Consider the following 23,304-nt stretch of genomic DNA (forward strand, 5'->3'; position numbering starts at 1 on the left):
TACACTGCAATTACTTTTTTGGCCTTTAAACATCAGGCAAATACTTTTAAAATAAAATGCACACCTTTACTGAAAAATAAATATCTGTTAAAGTTATCAGTGGGAACGGAAATCGTACATGATAAAGGCTCATTTGGTTGATCAGATGAGTGTTTGTGAGTGAGTTACACTATATCGGCAGCACTGATGCTGGTTGGCGCAATCTGGAATAGTGACACGTGCATTTACAGTGCTAAGAGGTCCCAGCCTCCAGTTGAAAGCTTTGTAAGTATGCAAGTTATGACTTTTAGAATGTTATTACAAACAGTAACACTATTTTCAGAAATAAGAATTTATTTTTAAAGGTAACCAGGAACATTTTGTTTGCAAAGGAGAGTGCAAAAGGGGAGGTGTGTCCTTGTACCTGGTTGGAAGGCAGAGCATTTTCAGAGGTTTGCTCACCTTTGATGTTAAAACAACTCACAGCCCCACCTGTAACTGGGAGACGAGGCCCTTAGGCTCCATTGTTTTCAAACCTAATATTTAAAAGTTGGTGGATGAAGCAGGAGATGAACTGTGGAAGATGGGAACAGCAGTTGTCTCTGAGTCCACACAGAGGGTGGCAAGCACAGATTTTCTGTTAGAGCAAGCAGTAAAAATAAAGCACCCCCTCCGGAGAGGGGAATGGAGTCATGGGGAGAAAGAGACGATTGCAGCAAAACCACCGCCAACCCAGCCACCCTCCGAATGGGTGGGTGAGAAAACTTTCAAACTGCTCCCAACAAGCACACGTAAGCAACAAAATGGCATCAGACATACCATAAACGGCACCCGAGGAGAGCTGGAGACCCATACACAAACCACATCCTGAGGTCAGGATGGAGGGAGAGGTTTTTAGTAAACACGGATGCAGGAAGATGCATGCATTTTTCTTCCCGATATCATAGAGTGTGTGCAGCGACACAGGAGTGAGGGAGGCCAGGTCCAAGGAATGACGCCGGATGAGAAGGGTGGGAAGCCTATAACAGATGTACTCTCATGGAGTCTTAGAACTGAAATGAAGAAAAAGCACCTCCAGATGTGCATGTCCAGTGGAAGGACACTGGCCGCTGACCGGAAGCTGTACTTAGTCCATGCTCCATGGAAAACAACCATTACAACACAGTATTTACCACACAATCATTACCACACATAAGTCTTCACCACACATTCCACTAACACGCCTATCCCTTTACATGCATGCTCCATGGTATGGACTAACATTCAAAGGCAAAGTTAAAGCACAGGAAGAAAAAATGTGCTGATCAATGACAACCATCGAAATGAGAGCAACATTGAAGCCAACCAATAGTAAGTAACCGGCAGGCTCTTAGCCCTTCTTAAGTTATTTAACGTTTATTTTTTAAGAATAATCGACATGCAGACAGAGCTGTCTCAGAGTCCACCTAAAAATGCATGATTTCATATTTATAGTCACTGTTATGGCTAAGTAACATATTACATACATCTTTTAGTGCTTCGTACATTTTGGGATCACCTGAATATACGGTTAGTGGTACCGACATGGAATAAATTGAATGTCAAAACAAATTATCTTACCAATTGCAGCTTCTTTCAGCTGTTTCATGTGTTCTTCCAGCACATTTGGGTCTCTTGAGCTGTACGGGCCAAGTTCAGGGTAGAAGCTGGAGCCGATATCCTCTGGAGGGCTATGCCTTCCCTTTGGGTAACTGGCAGATATCTTGGGATCCCAGTGTGGCACCATCACGTGGTCCCAGTGCACAAATTTGCCATCAAATTTGGGGTTGCCATACCACGTGTAGTAAAATATATGGATATCATGGTAGACAACTGGTTCGGTGTGGCCATCTGTGCCTGTAACTCCATGCGATGGGGGCACAGCCTTGTGGGACACAGACCGCCGGTCCACATGTTCCATGAAGGGCACCAGCTCTAGTCCTGGTGCCAGGTCTGAGAAACCATCACTCGGCTTCAGGGTCCGTAGCCCCATCATAGTTCCAAAGATGAAAAGGGTGAAGAGGAAGAGAGCTATGCCTGCTTTTTTACGTAGCCTTGCCATGTCTAATCAGCTGATGTCTGGGCTGCCTCCTCTGGTTCTTAAGTAGGTGGTCTCTGCAGGTGAATGTTCTCTAGTAAGATCCCCTGTAGTGGTGGAAAGATGAAAAAGCGTCAGCAGTGGTAAATCAACATTGACAATAATACAACTTTATAAGTCAGTGATTAACAGAGAGCAATATGAGTTGGTAGAGCTACAGGTTAAAGCTGGAGGCTAAGTATGTCTCTGTTTGCTAAAATTTGTGAGTACATTTGGGAAAGTGTTCCTTTGCAGCTGCTTTCTGTGACTCTCTGTAAGTTAGCAGGGCAGTAAGTTAGGAGAGCATTAACCCCTTCCATGCTGCGCAGATTCCGCCGCTGTGCTGACGGAATCTTGCGCGGGCGTGGTCATGACGGAACGGTTCCGTCATGAGCACAGCTCAACCGTGGCTCATGACGGAACCGTTCCGTCATGAGCACCGAAGGGGTTAAGTGCAATGTGATGTATGCTCTGTGCACAGGCATGCTCACATGATGCACATAATTTGATGTATAGGATTGTATTTTCTGAATTACATTATTACTTGTTTTTACTTATATGTAGTCTTATGCAAATTGTTGTATTTTCAAAATTATATTATTACCTTTTTTCTTATAAATATGTACAGCACCTGAAATCTAGACCTTGTTGAAATTTGAATTACACGAGTAAAATTTACAAATTCTGCCATTTGAAAATCTTGATTTTTTTTCCCTTTCACATTATTCAGTTTTGCTTAATTTTTGCTCACAGGAGACTTGCAGAAAATATCTTCCCGGGAGACATTTTCTGCTGAAAGTGTAGTTTGATAATATTTTCATGGAACTTTGTGAAAATGTGGTGCAACTTTCACAGCCTAACTCAAATCCTTCTAAAAAAGTGTGCCTTTCATGAGTAGTTATAGACTGCTGATTGTACATTCTCCGAGTTTCTAAGCTACCCTTTAATTTGACTATTCCTGAATACTGCTCTCTAAAAGTGAGTCTACCTTCATCTTTACCAAGTTTTGCTAACGGTGTGATTTGATTGCTACTGTTCTAAATCACTGCTTATCAATTAAAAAATGCTAAAAAAAGAATTACAGTTCAGACTGTTCATTAGAATCGAAGCATGTGGGGGGCGTGGCTTAGGAGCCGTCGGAGATGGCAGCCGTTCTCGGGAGCTCTGTAGCGGCATGAGAGACGAGGATCCTCCAGGCTCTTCTTCCTGTGTTACGGACCTCGGAAGTCAGCTCCACAGACGTCGGAACCTCTCCGCTATGCTTTGTGACCGTTGCAGAGGTATGCGGAGCAATTTAATGATGCCGGTTTGACTTTTTCCCTCAAGCGCGGAGCGTCAGAGTTACGGCCGCCATTTTGTTTTGTTTATTTTCCCAGTGCTTCTTTCATTTTGCCGCCAATTGCCCTGCAACCTGTTTTCCTCACAATTAACACTGGCTATGAGTGGCCAAAGGCTTTTCTTTGCCTATTTTTGGTATTTCCTCATCATTTCATGCAGCGTTCACTACAACTTATTCTCCTGGAAAGTTAGTTCTTTTTTACTCACCTTAAAGCTCCATACTGTACTTTCCTGCATTGGGGTTTATACTTATTACGTGACTTTATTTGTCCTGCTGTTCTCTCTGGGTCTATTGGAGGGAACCTCTGCCTCCTTTTCTTCATGGCAATGCCTCGTAACAATCGTAATGGTGCTCAGCAAGCCAGCAATCCATCATTGGCAGATCCTAATCCTTTCACTGTCTTGCGTGACAATATGGATGAGGTGTCCATTGAAACTTCTGACCCTAAAGGCTCTGCTTCTTCGGTCACTCGTCCCAAACAGAATTCTAAATTACCAGCAGCTTCGACTTCCGCATCAGGCAAAAAGGTGAAAGTTAATCCTCCTTCTCCTACTAATCCCTCATCTCCCATCTCCATGGAGCTCCTACTTGAAGAAATTCGTGCTCTGAAACCGTATATGGAAGAAACCAATCTACACTTACAAAGCCTCGAAGACAACTGGTCCCACACTGCTCAAATGGTTGTGGACCTAGAGAAACGAGTTGGCTCAGTCCAGGACTCCATAAATCAAGTTCCCCTTTTGCATAAAGAGATTGGTCACCTCAAACAACAAGTTGAAAATTTGGTAAACCGCAATAGACGCAACAACCTACGCATTTATGGTCTGGTTGAAGATCTTGAAGGATCCAATCCAATTTCATTTTTTCAATCGTTTCTACCAACTCTTCTTGGTCTCCCTGAAACTCCTCCATTAAATATTCAACGTGATCATTGCTTGGGACAAAGCTCTCACTCCTCATCCTCTTCAGCAAAACCTAGAGGAGTCATTTTATATTTTTTGGAATACACAGATATAGTCAAAGTGCTCCAAGCTGCCAAACAACGAGGAAAAATTTCATGGCATGGTTCTAATCTATTTTTTGCCCAAGACTACGCCACGGTGACTGCGGACCGCCGGAAAAAGTTCCTGGATATGAGACCTACTCTTCGCAGTCTCAATGCTCGATACGGTCTTTTCCACCCTTGTCTTTTTAAGGTGACTTACAACAACAGGACAACAAATTACGAAGACCCAGCAATACTTCAACAATTTTTGAACACTTGTCGACAAGATCCCATGGACATATCTAGAGCATAAATGTCTTAACTGTCTTCACATTGGTTACTTGTTGCTTATTTTGTTTGTGTTGGCAATGTTGTTTTTTACTACTGATGTAGTTTGTAATTTTTTGTAATGTTTGTTGTTAACATATTTGTTCTTTCTTTTCTTCATCAGATAAGAATATGTGGTCCCCCGTATGCTGTTTCTTTCATTTCTCGTGGATGACGTACTCCTTGCTGTTGTTGATCTGGAGTTTCCTGTTCGGCGTCCCTTCTCCCCTATGTGGCTCCACCATCCCCATCTTTATTGTCTTTTTGTGGTATGTCTTTTTGTTATTGTATTTTCATATCAAAGGCTTCTTTAGCTCTGTCCCTTTATCTTTGTCTTGTTCTTCCCCTTTACTTTTTTCAGATTCTATTTTATTCTTTGTTTATCTATTTTCCTCTTTGTTTTTATCTTTTGCTCTTTTCTTTCTCTCTATTTTTCTCTTCTTGATCATCTGGCTCGTTATACTTATTGGTTCTCTTTTTCATCTTCTTTTTTCAATCTCCTCTTCTTACTTCAGTTTCATATGTTTTTCTATTTTCTAATTTCCTCTGTTTTTAAATACAGTTTGTCTATGGCATTTCTTCAACTTTGTAAATGGTTATGTAACTTTTCTCTCTTTGCATATATAGATAATCCTTTTGCTTGCATTGTTTATATTCTTCGATTTACAATTTACCAGTTGTTGTTTATACTTTAACATTTATACAACTATTTCTTCTCCATTTTTATGTCCTATTTCATATCCTTAGATGTCTCGGAATATTTTATCTTGGTATGTTAAAGGTCTAGGTTCCCCCATTAAACGTCAACGAGTTCTGTCTCATATAGCAAATTTAAAAGGGGAAATTGCACTATTGCAAGAAATTCATGTTAAAGATATTGAAATTTCTAAATTACGTCGTTATTGGGTATGTCATGTTTTTGCATCTCCTGGGTCTGGAAAACGTAATGGTGTTGCTATCTTATGCCATAAACGGTTAGATGTTCATCTCGTTAATCAAGATAATGATTCGGAAGGTTGGTGGGTCGCAGTATCTTTGTTGATTAATACAATTCCTCTAACTATCTTTAATGCATATGCTCCCACTGTTCAGGATAAGTTATTTTGGCCCCACATTCTCTCCTCTCTGATGCAAAACGCTGATAATTATCTTATTTTGGGTGTTGATTGTAACATTATTATGGATCCGTTTTTAGATAGAAGATCTGATTCTAGATTCTCTCCCTCTCCCATGCATACTCTGTTTACTTCCACTATTTCTCAAAGAGCTCTTGTGGACTCCTGGAGACTTTGTCTCCCTACTCTAAAAGAATACACATTTTACTCACCCCCTCATTCCTGACAATCCTGGTTGGATTATATTTTTATTTCCAAAGCCCTGATTCAACACATTACTCACTCTGACATAGGTTCTATTTTAATCTCTGACCATGCCCCAGTTTTCCTTAAGTCTAGATTTATTCCCCCCCATGAAAGGCACTAGGAGATGGAGGTTTAATAACTCTCTTCTATTGGATCCCAACTTTACACAGGCCTTTCTTGAGTTCGCCTCATGATTTTTTGATGACAATGACTCTTCTCAGGTATCTCCTTCTCTTACTTGGGACACTTTTAAAGCTGCTTCTAGGGATTTCATTATTTCATTTGTTGCCCAAAAAAGACGTATGGCCTCTCAATCTATACATTTACTTAACACTCAAATTAAATGGCTAGAACATTCCTTTTATTTAACCAAGACACAATCTGACCTGGATAAACTTATTAGGGCTAAACTCTCCTTTAACAAGCTCTCCACTGAATCTGCAAATTTATTTTTACTTAAGTCTAGTGCTAAATATTACAGCGCGCAGAATAAAGCTGGTAACCTGCTTGCCAATTACCTCAAAGTCAAAAAAGAACGTACTAAAATTGAATCCATTGTCACTTCCTCTAATGTTACGATCCATAAAGATGAAGATATCCTAGCTGAATTCACAGATTTTTACCAAAAACTTTATACACCTGAATCCCCACCTTTACTGTCTGACATTACTCATTATTTGTCCTCCATTCCTCCGCCCTCCTCTTCGGATGTTGATTTCTCCCCATTGGAAGCTGATATAAGGCCTATAGATATTCTGGAATCCATTCAGGTTCTTAAAAGAGGTAAAGCACCTGGACCGGATGGGTTTACCATAGAATTTTACTCTCATTTTTCCTCCCTGCTTATCCCTAAACTTCACCATTTATTTTCATTTTTTATAACATCACAGAAATCTGAAGGATCTTTTCAGGAAGCTTTAATTTGTCTTCTTCCAAAAGAAAATAAAGATCATACTTTATGTAAAAATTATAGACCGATCTCGTTAATTAATCTAGATTATAAGATTTTCGTGAAAATTCTTGCGCTTCGCTTGGAAAAAACTTTACCAAAATTTATTGGTAAAGAACAATGTGGTTTTATCAAAGGCTGTCACCTTTCTGACAATACCTGTCTCTTTTTCAATTTTCTAAGTACATCTAATTCTCATAAGAAATCATTAGCTGCTGTTGCGTTAGACGCTGAGAAAGCTTTTGATAGAGTTAATTGGCAGTTTATTTTTTCTTGTTTTACTTGGTTTGGTTTTGGTCCTAAATTCCTTTCATAGATCTCATTACTTTATTCCTTTCCTAGATCTTTTATTTAAGCCAATGGTCTTGTCTCTTCTTCATTTCCTCTCCTCAGAGGTGTCAGGCAAGGATGTCCACTTTCTCCACTTTTATTTATTTTAGCTTTAGAACCCTTTTTAACAAAAATTCGTATGAATGAAGGAATTTCTGGTTTTCCTTATGGTGATAAACACCTACAGATTTCTGCTTATGCAGATGACATTCTTTTATTTATTTCTAATCCTCAAACCTCTCTACCGATGTTTCTATTAGAGGTCTCAGATTATGCACTGGTATCAGGTTATAAACTTAATGTTGATAAATGTGAGATCCTCCCTCTAAATAAATTCTGCTTTCATGCTGACTTTTTATCTTCCTCTTTTCTTTGGAGTCCGACTAAAATTAAATACCTCGGCCTCTGGTTCACACCTTCTATTAAAGGTACTGTAGCATTACATTTAAAAAATCTGCTAACAACCCTCTCCACCTCTACTACCCGATGGCATCCCCTGTTCTTATCTTGGTGGGGTAGATTAGACTCTATCAAAATGATGTCAGTTCCAATAATTTTATTTTTCTTATCTAACCTTCCAGTTAATATCCCTAAATCCTGTTACCAAAATATTTATTCTATTTTATCAAAATGTTTATGGCAAAACAAACCAGCTAGGATGTCCTTTTCAAAACTTAAGTCTCCTAAGCATTTAGGTGGCGTTAATTTCCCAGATTTCTCTTCATATCACCCTTTGTTTTTTCTCACTCACTCTGCTACTTTCATATCTGAACATATGCCTGATCCCTTTTCTCAGCCTTTGTGGGTAGAGGTTGAATCCTCCTTTTTTATCCTTTTACGTTTGAGGAATTTGTTTCACTATCATATGCCCCAAAGAAATTCTCTTCCCATCCATAACAATACTCGCAAAGTCTTTTGTCCTATCATTTTGGATGGTTTGGATGATTGTACTCGATTTTTACAATCCCCTATTTGGTGTAATTAACATATCAAAATTAAAAATAGGACTCTTTTTTGGAGTGATTGGTTGGATTTCGGTCTTAAATGGACTCACCAGCTTTTTCAAGACGGATCCTGTATTCCCTTTTCTGTTCTTCAGACTCGCTTTTCTCTACCCCTATCTTTCCATCCCAAATATATATTATTGAGAGCAGCTGCTCAAAATGCTTATGATACCCTTCCACTTTCCTCCACTTACTCTAAATCTTCTTCTATTGCTTTTTCATTTTTATATTCATCTGCCTCCGCTTCCCAGATTTATAAAAAATTACGGGATGATTCTACCACTCGTGAGAAGTCTATTGTAGAATGTGCTTGGGAATCAGATTTAGATGATTCTTTCTCTATTTCCACCTGGGATAAAATTTGGATCAAAATAAGGAAATAAGCAACTACAACTCAAACTTTATTTTTTGTATACAATAGACTTCTGATTACCCCATCCAAATTACATAAAATTGATCCTTCTATCCCATCTACCTGCTGGTCCTGTTCTGCCTTAGTAGCTGACCTTAAACATGTTATTTACTTGTCCTTCTATTCATAATTGCTGGGGTAAAGTGTGGCAACAAATTAATAAAAACATTTCTTCACATTTTCCCTTTTCTCTTTCCCATATTTTCCTTGGTGGCATTTAACAGATATGGTCCTCCTCCAATATTAACACGTCCATTGTTGATTTACCTATAGCTGTAGCATTTCAACAAATCACCAAGGCGTGGAAAAATGCCTCAAATGTTTATTTTCAAGCCTGGTGGTATGGTGTTTGTTATAACCATAGACTAGACAGGGCCTATGTTCACCCCATTACTCTTGCTATTAAACGAGACTTATTATGGTTGCCCATCACTAACTCCCTGAATATATCTGCTCCATCCCTTCCTTTACATATTCCTTGCAATGAGGAAGTGTCCAAACCTCCTTGAAGCTGTTATTATTAATGATTGTTGATTATTACTTGTGCTTTATATCCTGCTATTTTATAAGTTTTTTAATAGAGGAATTATTTTAGTTCAATTGTTATATTTATTATACATTGTTTTGCTTTGTTATTTGATACATCTTTCTTTCTCTTCTTCTTTCCCTCCCCTTCTTTCTGTTTCTTTCTCCTTTTTATAATTCCTCTGTTTATCAATAAAATATATTTGTAAAACTTAAAAAGAATCGAAGCATGTGGTTTTATCAAACTACGTTTTTATAATTTGCATTTTTTCTATACTACGGACTTGGCCCATAGGCATTATAGGTGCACTAGATTACATGTCAAAAGGTCAGAGTTTAATTTATATACCGTGAACAAGCCTTGATGGTGAAACGCGTTGGTGGCAGTGGTGAATAAAACCCTCTGATTCATAAAGTACTGGAGTGCGACATCGTCTTGTTTGAAAAAATGATAGGGGATCTGATTCCACCTAATCTTGATGTATGCACCGCGCGCTGCTTGGCTAAAGGAATCAATTTGTTTGTATATATATATATATATATATATGTCCCCCAACCTGATGCCAGTGAACAAGGGCTATCAGCCTGAAACGGGTTTGGCCATGAACTTTTACTGAAAAGGTGATGCTTTGCTGCCCTCCAACACTGCCAATAAAAAGGTGAACAACATACCGTGTGCGGCGCCTCAATTGTGGTGTGCTTTCATATGGAGATATATAGATATATATATATATATCTCTCTAAGGGGGAGATTAAGTGATTTGACCGGAATAATAGGATGCTGTGCCCACACCTGAACTCGAAATTGGTCTCCAGTTCCATATATGGCATCTTTGGCGGTTAGGACACATCTCCTCCCGAGAATTATATTAAACAATAACTAAATACATACATTCTTTTTCTGATCAATGATCCTATTTTTATAGTCTTCGTGCCCCCGTTTTCTTACCATGCTTTAATTCTAAACCATAATGATGTGTAAACTGACATATCTAGGGGGTAAAAGGTATATGCACATTTTTATTCAGACAACTTTCGTAATATTAAAATCCCTGCTGCTGTGAAAGTATTTCCAGATATTGCTATATGTCCCTTGTTTAAATGTTCGGGGCTACAGTAAAATGTACCACTTCACCCCCCCTTAGCCAGGAAATGGCACCACAAATTTGCTTTGTACCTAGGTCAATTTTAGTAGATTTTGTGCAGCAAACATATTCTGAACAAATGTTTTGTTCTAGCATCTTTGGGTGCAACACACGCCTTTTGATGTCTACAAAACCCATCTAGGGTGAATTCCTGATGCTTTCAGATGTTTCTTGCAAATAGCTGGTTTGTAATGATTCCGGTGGGTTTGAGATGGTGTTTGTTTCTTCAGTAAACCATCCCTTGTTGAAGTGGGAGGGTCCAACCAAAACTATTTTGCAACTGATCAATTGAAGTTTCTACCAGGAAACAAATGGCACAGACAAAGCCACTATTACCTAACACAGTTGGTGAAAATATATTGTTTAGCACCTAAATTACCCCCAAACTGGATAGTTTGTGGCAGGATTCAATTTTTTTCTTCTGCTGTAGTCAGATGTGAACAAGTGTAATTTTGCAGCTTCATCACATACTGAATATATTCAACTACATTTGGTCTTAACACGGAAAAAAAATCGGAAGCACAAAAAAACCTTCTTTAAGCGCTCTCTATGGACACCTCGCAGAGCTCAAAATACCAGTAGTCCCTGCACCAAACACAAGTCCCTCCAGGACCAAGGTTAACTGCTGTAAGCAGCACTACACTGAGCAGTACATAGGAATCGAGATCCAACGACATTCGGAAAACCTGCCGACCAAAGCTCAATTGGTAAAAGCTCCGGGACGTGCTCCTTGGAGTAGAGTGCTCCAAGTGCTTCTGCTTAAATCACAGCTACAAACTGCTCTTCTCAATCCATTTAAGTGCATATGCAGGCCTTGAAATACATCAACGGAGTACAGATGGACGCAGTACATATTTTGTATCTTTACCCAGTACTTATTCAGTGGCGGCTCCTCCGCTAAGGCGGAGGAGCGTTGCCTCACTGCTCAAAAATAAAAAATAAAATTATAATAACTATTGTTATCATCATTTTACTTCTCCTGTTGAAGTCAGTGGCTCTCGGGCGGGGTGGGCTGGCCAGAGCAGGGAGAGGAGTGGTATGCACTCCTCAAGTGCACACGGCTGCTTGGCTGGCCCTCACAGCCATCTGGCATAATGACATAATTTCAGGAATTTTGCATTGCAAGCATTAGGTGAAATTTCTTAAATTATGCTGGTGTAATTAAAGTTTTGCCTGGGCCTAATTCACATCTCTTACTGTGCTACACTTGACCTGAGACTATTGTCCTTGAAAGGTTTCAAGCCAGTCTGCAGAAACCAGCTCCTACATCTTGAGCACACTTCCAACTTGTCTAATGCTCATCAAGTATGTGCCTTCCACACTTATTGTAGGATCGAATATACATACAGAACTTATCCAACCGCCCCCCCCCCCCATCACCCACTCCCACCAATCCTGGGTAATATTTCCTATACAACATTTGTCTCATCTCTTCTTCAAAGTAGAACATTCTAAATACATTTTGAAAAGTTCTACCCATTTTTTAAGGTGGGGTGTCACTATATTGCATGTGACATATCACGTAACAATGATATCCTGTCCACTGAACCAACATACACTATATTGTAGGGTAAATGTGTATTCCCTATTCTTAATTACAGCTATACTTATCCACCAAGCTAATTCTAGGCGGAATGAAGATAATAGTTCTATACTTACCTTATGATGGTGCCGTAGTCTCCATTGTATTAAATGCAATAATGATGTACGTTGATATGAATGACCTTCATAAGGTGTCATAAAATGGTTTAAGTGCCTTATGAATAAATACGCCTAAGGTGTAGACGCATAATCACCTGTAGAATCATCACCAGGAAATCTGGGGTTGTGGGAGCAAGTCCAGCCTAGTCATACTCAGCTGTTAGAGTGGACTTTGTCCACTCTAAAATCTAAAATCTCTCTCTGTAGAATCAGAGGTCCCCTGCTGCTTTCTAAGGTCATGTAGGGGTTCACTGCCCTCTCTGAACATGCTACTGAGATGTTTGTCGATTCACCTGCTTTTACTCTTTTTTTTTTTTTGGTAGTACCGAGAATTATATGTTTTGGAATGACATGCAAACTAATTAACACAGAATCCACCTTCTTCATGATTTTATTCACACCCCTCCCACCCGCCCGAACATTAGAGGAGAGAGAGAGAGAGAGAGAGAGAGAGAGAGAGAGAGAGAGAGAGAGAGAGAGAGAGAGAGAGAGAGAGAGAGAGACACTTCACAAGCCTGGTGCAAATGGCATTGCATAAAACATTAGCAAACATATGGAATTAGAGCATGTAGTTCTGGAGCTGGGAAATCAGGAGAAAAACTACAGGTATGCTTTTTGATGTTCATGCGGGGCTGGAACCAGAATGTGTGTAGGTGGCTTCTGAAAAAAAGACACTTGGAGCCTACCACTGTTGTATTTTATATGCAGAATAACACTTCTAAGAACACTACTCCAGGAACATATTACATCTATTTTAAATTACACATATGAGTTTGCCCCCATGACCTGCCTGTAGTATATTTGAAAAACAGGTTTCTTTCATTTAACAACAACTTCATTTTTACATTAAGCATGAGGCAAGAGAGAGAGAATGTGATCATGGAAAGCAGTAGAAAAATCGGCCCCACTCCCTGCCTTGATGTGTAAGACATTTCTGTAAGTCAGGCACTGTCTGCTAGGATCTGTGTCTAACCTGCTTCTCGCAGGTTCCAATCGCCACCACTGCATTTTGAGGCAGATAAATGGAGTACCATCAAATTGGGATGTAATGAATGCCTGTTACTGCAGGAGCTTTCTATGTAAAAAGTGTTAATAAGTATTGTATCGCTAGGATACCCAACTTGTTTTTATAGATTTATCCTTTTAAATTATGCGCTCCTATTGCCCTACACCTCTATGTTTCAGTGCCCTTCACTTTTAATATCTAGATTGTGTACCCTGCCCACTGCCCCCTGCCCCTTTTCATGGCGATACAAATTTTTGCCATGAACTCTTCTCATGCCCCAGTTATGCAGGCAGGCCCTCACTGGCCTTGTCATGTTTCCTGCTTTGTGAAAACAGGTGGCCAGGCTAGTGACTGACTGACACAGTCTCCTCTAACATCACTCTCAGGCACCCAGCAAGCACACAACACCTTCCTGTTCCCAGGCTCAGAACTCAATTCAAACTGATATTGAGTGTCAGTGATATCTGGTCTCACCAGATCCCCTCTATCAATCTTTCAACCCTGAATACCCTCCTTTCTACATCCACCAATCTACCCAACATTGAACGAATGAATGAATACTTTATTGTGTGATTAATTTAAAAAAAGATACAAAACATCTTTTTTGTTTGGGTTAATAAAAACCGTAACAATGTTGCTACAAAACAGAAACAAAATGTAGGGCAAGATTCAAACCCAAAATTCATAACATTCACGGTCTCACCGGAGACTGTAGTCTTTGTAAATCATTAATGGAGAATTTAACCATCAGAAGATTACAGTTTCAAAAAATGAAGACAGTAAAATCCCCTTTACTTGTCAGTAAGTAGTCATCAGCAAAGTGCCACAGTGCTCTTAGTGCCTAGATCATTAAAAAGTAAAAATTGTTATGCACAATCCAATTTGTCAGTAAACATTATTGAGCATAATACTGCCTTTATATCCAGACCAGCGTGCCATTACCCCGCATTTTTTACTCCGCAAAATCTTTTACAACGCAGTGCTTTGCAACGCATTCCATTACAACACATTATCCATTACAACGCATTTTACTATTCTAGCTCCACTGGGGGTTGTAATGGGGAATGCATTGTAATGATTTGCAGTTTAAAGCCCTGCGTTGTAAAAGTGTTTGCTGAGTAAAAAAATGCTGGGTAATGGACTGCGTTGTAACGCAGCCGTTGTAAAGGATGTTTACTGAACAGAACTTGGTGATGTATTGCCTGTGCTCTTGGAAATTTAGTCTAATATCTATGTACACTCCTAGAAATTGTAGCTACTGTCCTCCTCTAGGACATCATCGTGTAGCTTAATTTTGAGGGGTTGCCAAGGTCGGTTAGTTTTAGTTTTTGTTATATTAATTTCAAGTTTGTGGACAGTAACATATTTTTTTAATTCGATGAGCGATCTTTGGTGTCACAGTCTTGTTAAGCTAAGCAAAACTATGTCATCTGCATAGGAGAGGTGTGCCAAACTTAAAGGCCCCAAGCGAGGTGGATGAGAATTTACCTGGTTGAGTATTAAGGAGAGATCAAATTGAACAGGTGTAGGGCTAACACCCATCCTTGTTTGAGGCCTATTTCTGTGGGTATTTTCCTTGATAATTTGGTAACATTGGCAACTTTAACTTGGGTTCAAGTGGGAGTGTACAGTTGTTTAATAGCACATAGTATTCTAGCTGGGTGGTCCCATTCCCTTAGTTTTCTCCACAAAATCCCCCAATCAACACAGTTGAATGCTGCTTAAAGTCTATGAAGTAAACAAGCGGCTTTTTCCAGAGACGCTTGCACGTGTCTGCTATTAGGGAGATGGCTAGGATATTCATAGTTGTTCCGACTCTCTTCAAAACCCTGTCTGGTTGGGTGGAACCAGGTTGTTCACGTTTGACCATTCTATAAGCGCCTCAAGAATTAGTGATACATAGTACTTTGCCTCAGAGTTTGTTAGCGCTATGAGCCTTTAGTTTGCAGGGTTAGATTGGCCTTCCCTCTTACAGACCAGATTAATATCACCCCTCTCCAACTCATTGGGATCGAGCGGGTTAGTGCGACTCCCTTGTACAGTGCTGATAGAAGGTTTGCCCAATATTCAGAATTTATTTTAAAAATAGCCTGCCGGGTGGCGTTTGGCCCCAGCGCTTTATCTCTTCGCCTTGCCATTATTACTTTCACTACGTCACTATGTGAATTGTGCTGGGCTTTATACCCAGGTGAACTGACTGAAGTGATGCACAGGTTTTGTTGTTGCTAATATCTTCTGTTGCAATTTGCTCAGTATTGCATTACTTTCTTTATTCACCGACTTATCCATGTTGAACTTTTTTTTTTTTAACAACAAAATTTATTGTTTTGTGTGGAAATTTAGCTTGTAACTGAACATTATCTGCGCCATCTTGCCTCTCCCCAGCGCCACGCACAGCGAATGCACGGCCGCCATTTTAGGCACCCCACTCTCTCCCCGCTCATTCTCGATCGCCAGCGCTTTTCCCTGGCGCTGCGAGCATCCCCCGCGCGCCGGCCACCCCCGCTCTCTCATACACGGGCCATAAACCCTCTCATTCAGCGCGACCCTGCCATGGAACCACATCCCACACCTGACCGACATCCCATACATGGTCATGCCCCTCTTTGATAAACCCCCTTCCTCTGCACCCCATTGTCCGAACCGATCCCAGGCCATCACCTAGCCCTGCGGATGCAGTTTATTGCCCCTACTGTAAGGGAAACACCCCACATCAAAGGGATTACGGTGGATCAAAACCCCTACCTCCTGAGACCCGGCCGGTTGCACACACCCCCGGGAATTGGCGGAATATCCAGCTGCGTGATAGCCATCTCCTACTGTGGGTGGGGTGGGGACTTCTACTGTAGATATGTGTGGGAACGAGCTTGAAGTGGGGGTTCCAAGGAATGTCTTTCCGTACATCAAGGTCTCAATAAGAATGTACCATGTGTAATAAAGCAATAAACCTGTGTATAAGAGGCCAGGCCTCAGAGATGCAGTTAGAGCACCTCGTGACGATACCTTGCTGTCTGATCTGATGTGTTCTGCTCCGACGGAATAAAACTTTGTTTCCTGCCTTCCAGTCTCCGGCGCCTGCCTCTTTCATTGGTAAATTATCGAGTGGTATGAGAGGCGATTACCGCCGGGCAATACTTGAAGGGTTATCGACTGAAACTGCCGCTACCATTTAACAATTGGCGCCCAACGTTGGGGCCCATCAGAGACACGTGGATCCAGTGGGAGAGGTCCTGACGACAGAGTGAACGACTGCAACGATCGGGAGAGCTCCTGCCCAATAGACCCTCGTCTGGCAGCCGATCATCCGAACTTCACTGGTTCCGAGCAGACCTCTCTCGAGTGATCTACGGTCCTGACTGGGAACCATCAGGAGTGCCGCGGCAAATACGGAGAGTAGAGGACGATCGGGCGCTGGAGGCGGAAGACGAGAAACTGTCCACGCGGTCCGGGTAAGGTCGTGATACACGACAAATTGCGAAATAATTGATTGATTGTTTGAAGCTTTGGAATACTAGTATTGCTCATTGATTGTTCTCTTTGAGATATTCGCTGTCTACAAACGGGGAGGAGTAGAAATACTCTCTCTCTCTCTCCCTTTGCAGATAGTGAAGGGTAGGTAACGCAGACTTTTGTCCCCGTTGAAACCCGTCGTGCCTATCTTTATCTCCCCACTGATTGATTGTCCGAACATTGATTGTTTTGAAGAATAGTGCTCTTTGAGATATTCTCTGTTTGCAAATAACGTAGAATAGAAATATTCTGTCTAGTCTTTGCAAATAGTGAAGGGTAGGTAACGCAGACTTTTGTCCCCGTTGTAACCCGTCGTGCCTATCTTTATCTCCCCATTGATTGATTGATTGATTGTCCGAACACTAGTTGTTCGATATTGGTTCTTTTGGAGGTATTCTCTGCTTACAAATAACGAGGAATAGAGATATTCTGTCTAGTCTTTGCAAGCAGTGAAAAGATAGGTAGTGCTGACTTTTGTCCCCATTGAAACCCGTCATGCCTATCTTCTCCCCACTGATTGGTAGTTGGTTCTGCCCGGACCGCTTATTAGAGGTGTACCATCCGGCCCCACTGGAAGGCACCCCTAATAAGGACATGTTCACTAAATATGGACTAGTCGCCGTAGCTTATACCAAGCTATGGCATAAATATACAAAGAAGGACCCCGAGAGTCAGTGGCCACTGATGGGATCCTTCGACGACCATAAGATAGAAGTGCTAGAAATAGCTCTGCATAGCAATAAGACGACGCCTACTATGCTTGACAGTATCGGCATGTGGCGCAAAGAAGCAACGCAACGGAAAAAGAGGGAAGAAGTAAAAGCAGAAAAGGAATTACGAAAAGCAGCTCACCTTGCCGCTAGAAAGTTAGAAGAAGAAATAAAGGAGAGAAGGGAAACTAAACTAAGACAGGAGCCCGAAACATCAGGCCAGTACGCTGTTAGGACCCCTTCTTTGCTCTACCCTGAGTTATCCTCTAAGCAGCGAACGAATGATGAATTACTATTAGGTCCCCCGATCATTTACATGCCCCCTCCATACGCACCCTCCCAATCAATAGTGCAACACCCACAACCCCCAAACACGAGCGAAAGCAGTACAGGGGCCTCGGTCCTCACGGCCTCCGCGCCGGCCGAGCCTCCTGTACTGCACACAACGTCGGCAATAACGTTGGATGACCCTGAGATGAGGAAGAAAGATTCCACCAGAATGAATCGACTAACGAAGGATGAACGAGCAGGAATCGACAAAATAGTAAAGACACTAGTGGAGCGTAAGGAAAGTGAGGAGTATATAACAGACGTATATAACTTGTATGCAGACAGCCGCAGACGACACTTTGTCGTACGACTTTGTTATCATGCCCTAAATGCATATGAGGATAGGTACCGCGATAAAGGTCCCGAAGGCTTAGCGACCCTATATAGGAAGGTAGACATTGGGGAAGAAGGAGAGGGCGATGTAACGAACCTCTTCACTCGTACACTCGAGGTCTATCGACACCTTAGAGAACACAGGCAGACCACCAAAGCAGAAACCCCCATAGCGACTAAGCCCCAAGAAGGAAGGGCTGATACCATGATGCCCATCAAAGAGGCTGCCCCCTACTGGGTCCCCCCACGAGGTCAGGGAACACATGACGACATCAACCACCAAGATGCGAAGGGAAGGGTTGTATATAATTGGGTCTACCAGCCATGGGACCGACAAGATATTTTGACATTTAGAAAAACTCTACCCGACTTGAGAAAGAACCCGACTGCCTTCTACACTGAACTGGGTACAGCCTTAGGTTCTACGATAATGACTTTAGCAGATATCGACTTGTTCTTTGGGCTATGTCTGCCGGCTGATGTGTGGAAGCAAATCCGGAAAGTTGACCACGCTGAGCCGTTCGGATATACCTGGGTACAACTCGATACCATAGATAAACAGCGAGAACCGGGACAGAAACCCCCGAAAGCCATATTAGAGCTCCCAGACAAGATTGTACTTAAGTTGAAGACTCTAATCCCGGAAAGAAAGGTAGATTGGTCAATAGTGACGGCTTGTCGCCAGAAACCCCAGGAGGATGTGTCTGAATATTTCTCTCGGTTCGAGACTGTGTTTTCCGATTATAGTGGCCAGGACATGACCACTGCAACCGGACATCACCTCTTTGTCCAGAATTATGGGAAGGGTCTGTCACAAGAAGTTTCCCAGAAGCTACAGACCAGAGAGAGTAGTTGGGCAGCCTCCAAACCCGCAGCAATTCTCCAGATGGCCCAATATTACGAAAACCAGAAGAACGAGAACGATAGGGCGTCAGAGAGGAAGAAAAAGGAACTGAAGGAGAGGGTAATGATAGCACAGTTGCAAGGGGTGACCATAGGAAGGGAACCCCCGAAAGGGAATTACCAACCAACCGCCCCTAGAAAGCTACCCCCTAGAGACCATACACCTGCACCCTACAACGGACGGAGAGACTTAGATGGGAACCAATGTGCGTTCTGTAGAGGGTTCGGACACTGGAAATCCCAGTGCCCGGTCCTTCTGGAACTGAACAAAAATAGGGATCCCAGAGACACAGCATATGACCCCAGAAATAGAGGACAGGGACGAGGGCACACGAACGACGCCATCAACGACAGGCCAGGCAGACCAAACACCTTTGATCGCCCCCGACAAAACCAGTGTCAACAGTCCGACTATGAAAGCACCCATGACTTCGCATAGGACCGCCAGGGGCAAGGGAGGGATCCAGTCGGACTCCGTGTTGACCAGCAAGGTCCTTACGTCACTGCTAAGGTCTTGGGCACAAAATCTCCATTCCTGGTAGACACTGGGGCGACACGTAGTGCGTTATCCAAACGACTGATTCCTAGGGCACCCTTGTCTGGCTCACATGTAACCTCAATAGGCTTCGATGGAACGCCCTCCACTAACCCCTTATCAGCACCAATCTCCTTTGACTTAGAAGATAACACCACCAACACGACCTTTCTGCTCTCCTCCAACACCCCCGATGCTATTATGGGACTTGATTTGCTAAAACATTTTCGAGCTACCATCAGATGCTCCCCAGACGGAGTTCGAGTCATCCTACACGATAACCCAGATCTGTCCAGACCCTGTCACACACGGCGTATGCTCTCTATAACCGATGCTGACATGTCCCTACTCGACACATTACCTTCACATCTATGGGCTAAAACCGACTCAGATGTAGGGCGCATGGTGATCGACCCGGTACACATAACCGTCCGGCCGGACGCAGTGCTCCCAAAGCTTCCACAGTATCGGATATCACCCGAAGGCGAGAAGGCATTGGTGGAAATCATCGAGTCCCTAGTCGAGGCAGGAGTGGTAGAAGAAGTAGTCAGTAATGTTTGCAACAGCCCTATCCTACCCATTGTAAAGAAGCAAGGCGAGGGAGATGAGAAAGCCTACCGTTTCATTGTTGATTTGCGAGAGGTTAACAAAGTAGTCATACCCCAGTACCCCGTGGTCTCAGACATCACCACCATCCTCACCCTGATTCCATCCACTGCCACCACCTTTACTGTTATTGATCTCAAGAACGCATTCTTTTCCATCCCCATCCACCCAGACAGCCGCTACCTGTTCGGCTTCACTTTAAAAGCCCGTTCGTACAGATTCTGCAGGGCACCCCAAGGCTACACTGAGAGTCCCAGTATTTATAGCCAAGCCCTCAAGAGGCAACTAGATGCAGTCCAACTACCCGATGGAGTGGTGTTGATACAGTACGTCGATGACATTCTTTTGGCGGCCGACACCACTCCACTTGCCGTCACAGCCACCATTCACCTCCTCCGCTTCCTTGCGGAGAACGGTCACAAGGTCTCCAGAAAGAAATTGCAATTCTGCCAGCCCCAAGTAACGTATCTAGGCCACCTACTATCCAAAGACGGGAGGAAACTTACCCCTGACCGAATTCAGACCATCCTAGAAACCCCTGTTCCCAAAACTCAGAAGCAAGTGCGGTCCCTAGTAGGCCTCACCTCCTTTTGTCGACAATGGTTGCCAAACTTCAGTCTTATCGTAAAACCTCTGCTTTCCCTGCTGGCTAAAGATGTCCCCTTCCCCGTCCCCTGGACACCCGAATGTCAATCCTCCTTCAAAGAATTACGAGACGCCCTCTGTTCGGCCCCAGTCCTAGGAACCCCAGACTACACTAAACCTTTCTCCCTCTACACCCACGAAAAGGAGGGATGTGCGTTGTCTGTCCTAACCCAGTCCATAGGCCCTAAACAACGCCCTTGTGCCTACTTCTCTGCCACTCTTGACCCTGTAGCCAGAGCTTTGCCCGCATGCCTTCGAGCAGTAGCCGCCGCGGCTATCTCTATCCGGCAAAGCGAGGGGATCGTACTCTCAAACCCCCTCACAGTATTGGTACCCCATGCGGTTGACACCCTCCTGAACCAAACCAAGACTCAACACCTGACTAGCGCACGACTGACCGGTTACAAACTGACTCTGCTTGCACCCCACATCACATTGAAACGATGCACCACTCTGAATCCAGCTACTCTACTACCTCTCCCTGACACTGATCCCAATGCGTCCCCTATACACGACTGTGTGACCCTCACCGACGAACAGACCAAGAGTAGGGTCGACCTCCGAGATACTGCCTTCCCGGACCCTGACGGAGAACTGTGGGTGGATGGCTCATGCATCAAGCTCCCCGATGGCACCACCTCAGCTGCCTATGCAGTCACCACAGCCCGAACAGTTGTTGAGACAGCCCGCATCACACAACGATCCGCACAGGCGGCGGAACTAATTGCTCTCACACGAGCCTGCATCCTGGCAGCAGGGACAACCGCAAACATCTACACAGACAGTCAGTACGCCTTCGGGGTAGTTCACCACTTTGGGCTCTTATGGAAAGAGAGGGGATTCTTGACTTCTCATGGCACACCCATCCTGCATGGAGATCTAGTCTCTGCCCTGACCGAAGCAGTCCTCCTCCCCACACGGTTAGCTGTGATCAAATGCCAGGCACACAAGAAGGTGACAGACATTATAGGACAGGGAAATGCACTGGCTGACATTACTGCCCGAACCACAGCCGAGAATAGGTCCACGACCCGTATGTACGTGACCAGGTCACAAACTGAGAAATGGAAGGATGCTAGGGAAACAATTAGGGATATCCAACTAGCCAGCACACCACACGAATTAACTGAATGGGCCCGGGTGGGATTAAAGGACGATGACGGTTGCTGGCGAACTAAAGACTTGAACAAATGGTTGCTACCAGATTCATACTTGATCCCCATGCTGACCATGGCACACTCCCCCGCACACATAGGGTCTGCCCCCATGATCGAGCTCATCTCCAAAGTCTGGCACAACGACAAAATCCCAGACTCAGCCAAACGTCTGGTCCAACAATGCCTAGTATGCCTCCAACACAACCCTGGGAAGGGAACTGCTGTACCCCGGGGAGGGTTTGGGGTCCCCAATCACCCCTTTGAAGTCCTACAAATGGACTATGTCCAGTTAGAAAGGTGCCAAGGTTTGAAGTATATACTTGTCGTTGTGTGTGCCTTCAGCAAGTGGGTGGAAGCCTACCCAACCCATGACAACACCGCTATGACTACCGCAAAAGTACTACTGAAGGAATTCTTCCCCCGATACGGCCTCTGACGAATTTTGTGGAGCGACAACGGCCCCCACTTCGTAGCCGAAGTTATCCAACTCATCTTAAAAGGGTTGGGTGTAAAACAGAAATTCCATGTGGTCTTCCATCCCCAATCTGCAGGCTTGGTTGAGCGACACAACGCCACATTGAAGCTTAAGATAGCAAAAATAGTCGCCACCACAGGACTGAGATGGCCAGACGCTCTCCCGCTAGCATTGCTATCAATGCGTTCCACCCCCACTAAACACCACTTAACCCCCTACGAGGTCGTTTTCGGGCGGCCCATGAACCTTTGGGCTGCTCCAAAGCCAACATCCATCCACGACGTCCCGGACGTCCTCATGTCTGACTATTTGTATAACCTAACTAAAACGTTGTCTGTCATCCATCAGCAGGTGCTGCACGCCATTCCCGATGTTTCCAGGGGCCCCGGACACGACATCCAACCCGGTGACTTCGTCTTAGTGCGTAACTTCCAGCGCACCAAGAGTCTGGAGCCCCGGTGGACGGGCCCCCTGCAAGTCCTGATCACCACCCGAACAGCTCTTCGAGTGGAGGGGAAACGCAATTGGCTGCATGCACACCACTGCAAGAAGGTATCACCGACCCTGACAACCACGGACAACATCACCGCCCAAGAAGAACTTCTGGACAAAGACCGACCATCCCTGAGCCGCTGCACAGATACAGAGACACTCGAGTTAGTAAGATATCCTGATCCCACCGTGCCATCCAAGGAAGGGTATAACTTGCGACGAAAGGAGAGAACTTCGGCTAAGCAGACCACAGGCTAAGTGGAAATCTCAGAGCGGTAGCCTAGTCACCTCAAAGGCCACCAGGAGAGAAACTAAACAAAGTCTGTGGTTCTGCCCGCTACCGAGTCTCTTGAAGGTGATGGAAGCGCCCGACATGAAGATGATGGAAGCAACCGGACGTCCGAAGGTCCACTACAAAAACCCAAAGACTGACCGAATGCACAGCTTAAA

General features: G+C 43.5%; 1 protein-coding gene across 1 annotated transcript in view; it reads right to left on the reverse strand.

The window, feature by feature from the left end:
- The window catches only part of MANEAL (mannosidase endo-alpha like), a 205,308-nt gene that overhangs the window by 155,377 nt on the left and 26,627 nt on the right, over positions 1 to 23,304 (reverse strand). The window contains exon 2 of the mRNA XM_085647889.1: positions 1,579 to 2,142. Within this exon, the coding sequence (XP_085504015.1) occupies positions 1,579 to 2,059 (481 nt within the window). The 5' untranslated portion in view covers positions 2,060 to 2,142. The remainder of the gene's footprint in view (positions 1 to 1,578; positions 2,143 to 23,304) is intronic.

This window comes from Triturus cristatus, chromosome 3_2 (assembly GCF_964204655.1).
Source record: "Triturus cristatus chromosome 3_2, aTriCri1.1, whole genome shotgun sequence".
Taxonomy (NCBI): Eukaryota; Metazoa; Chordata; class Amphibia; order Caudata; family Salamandridae; genus Triturus; species Triturus cristatus.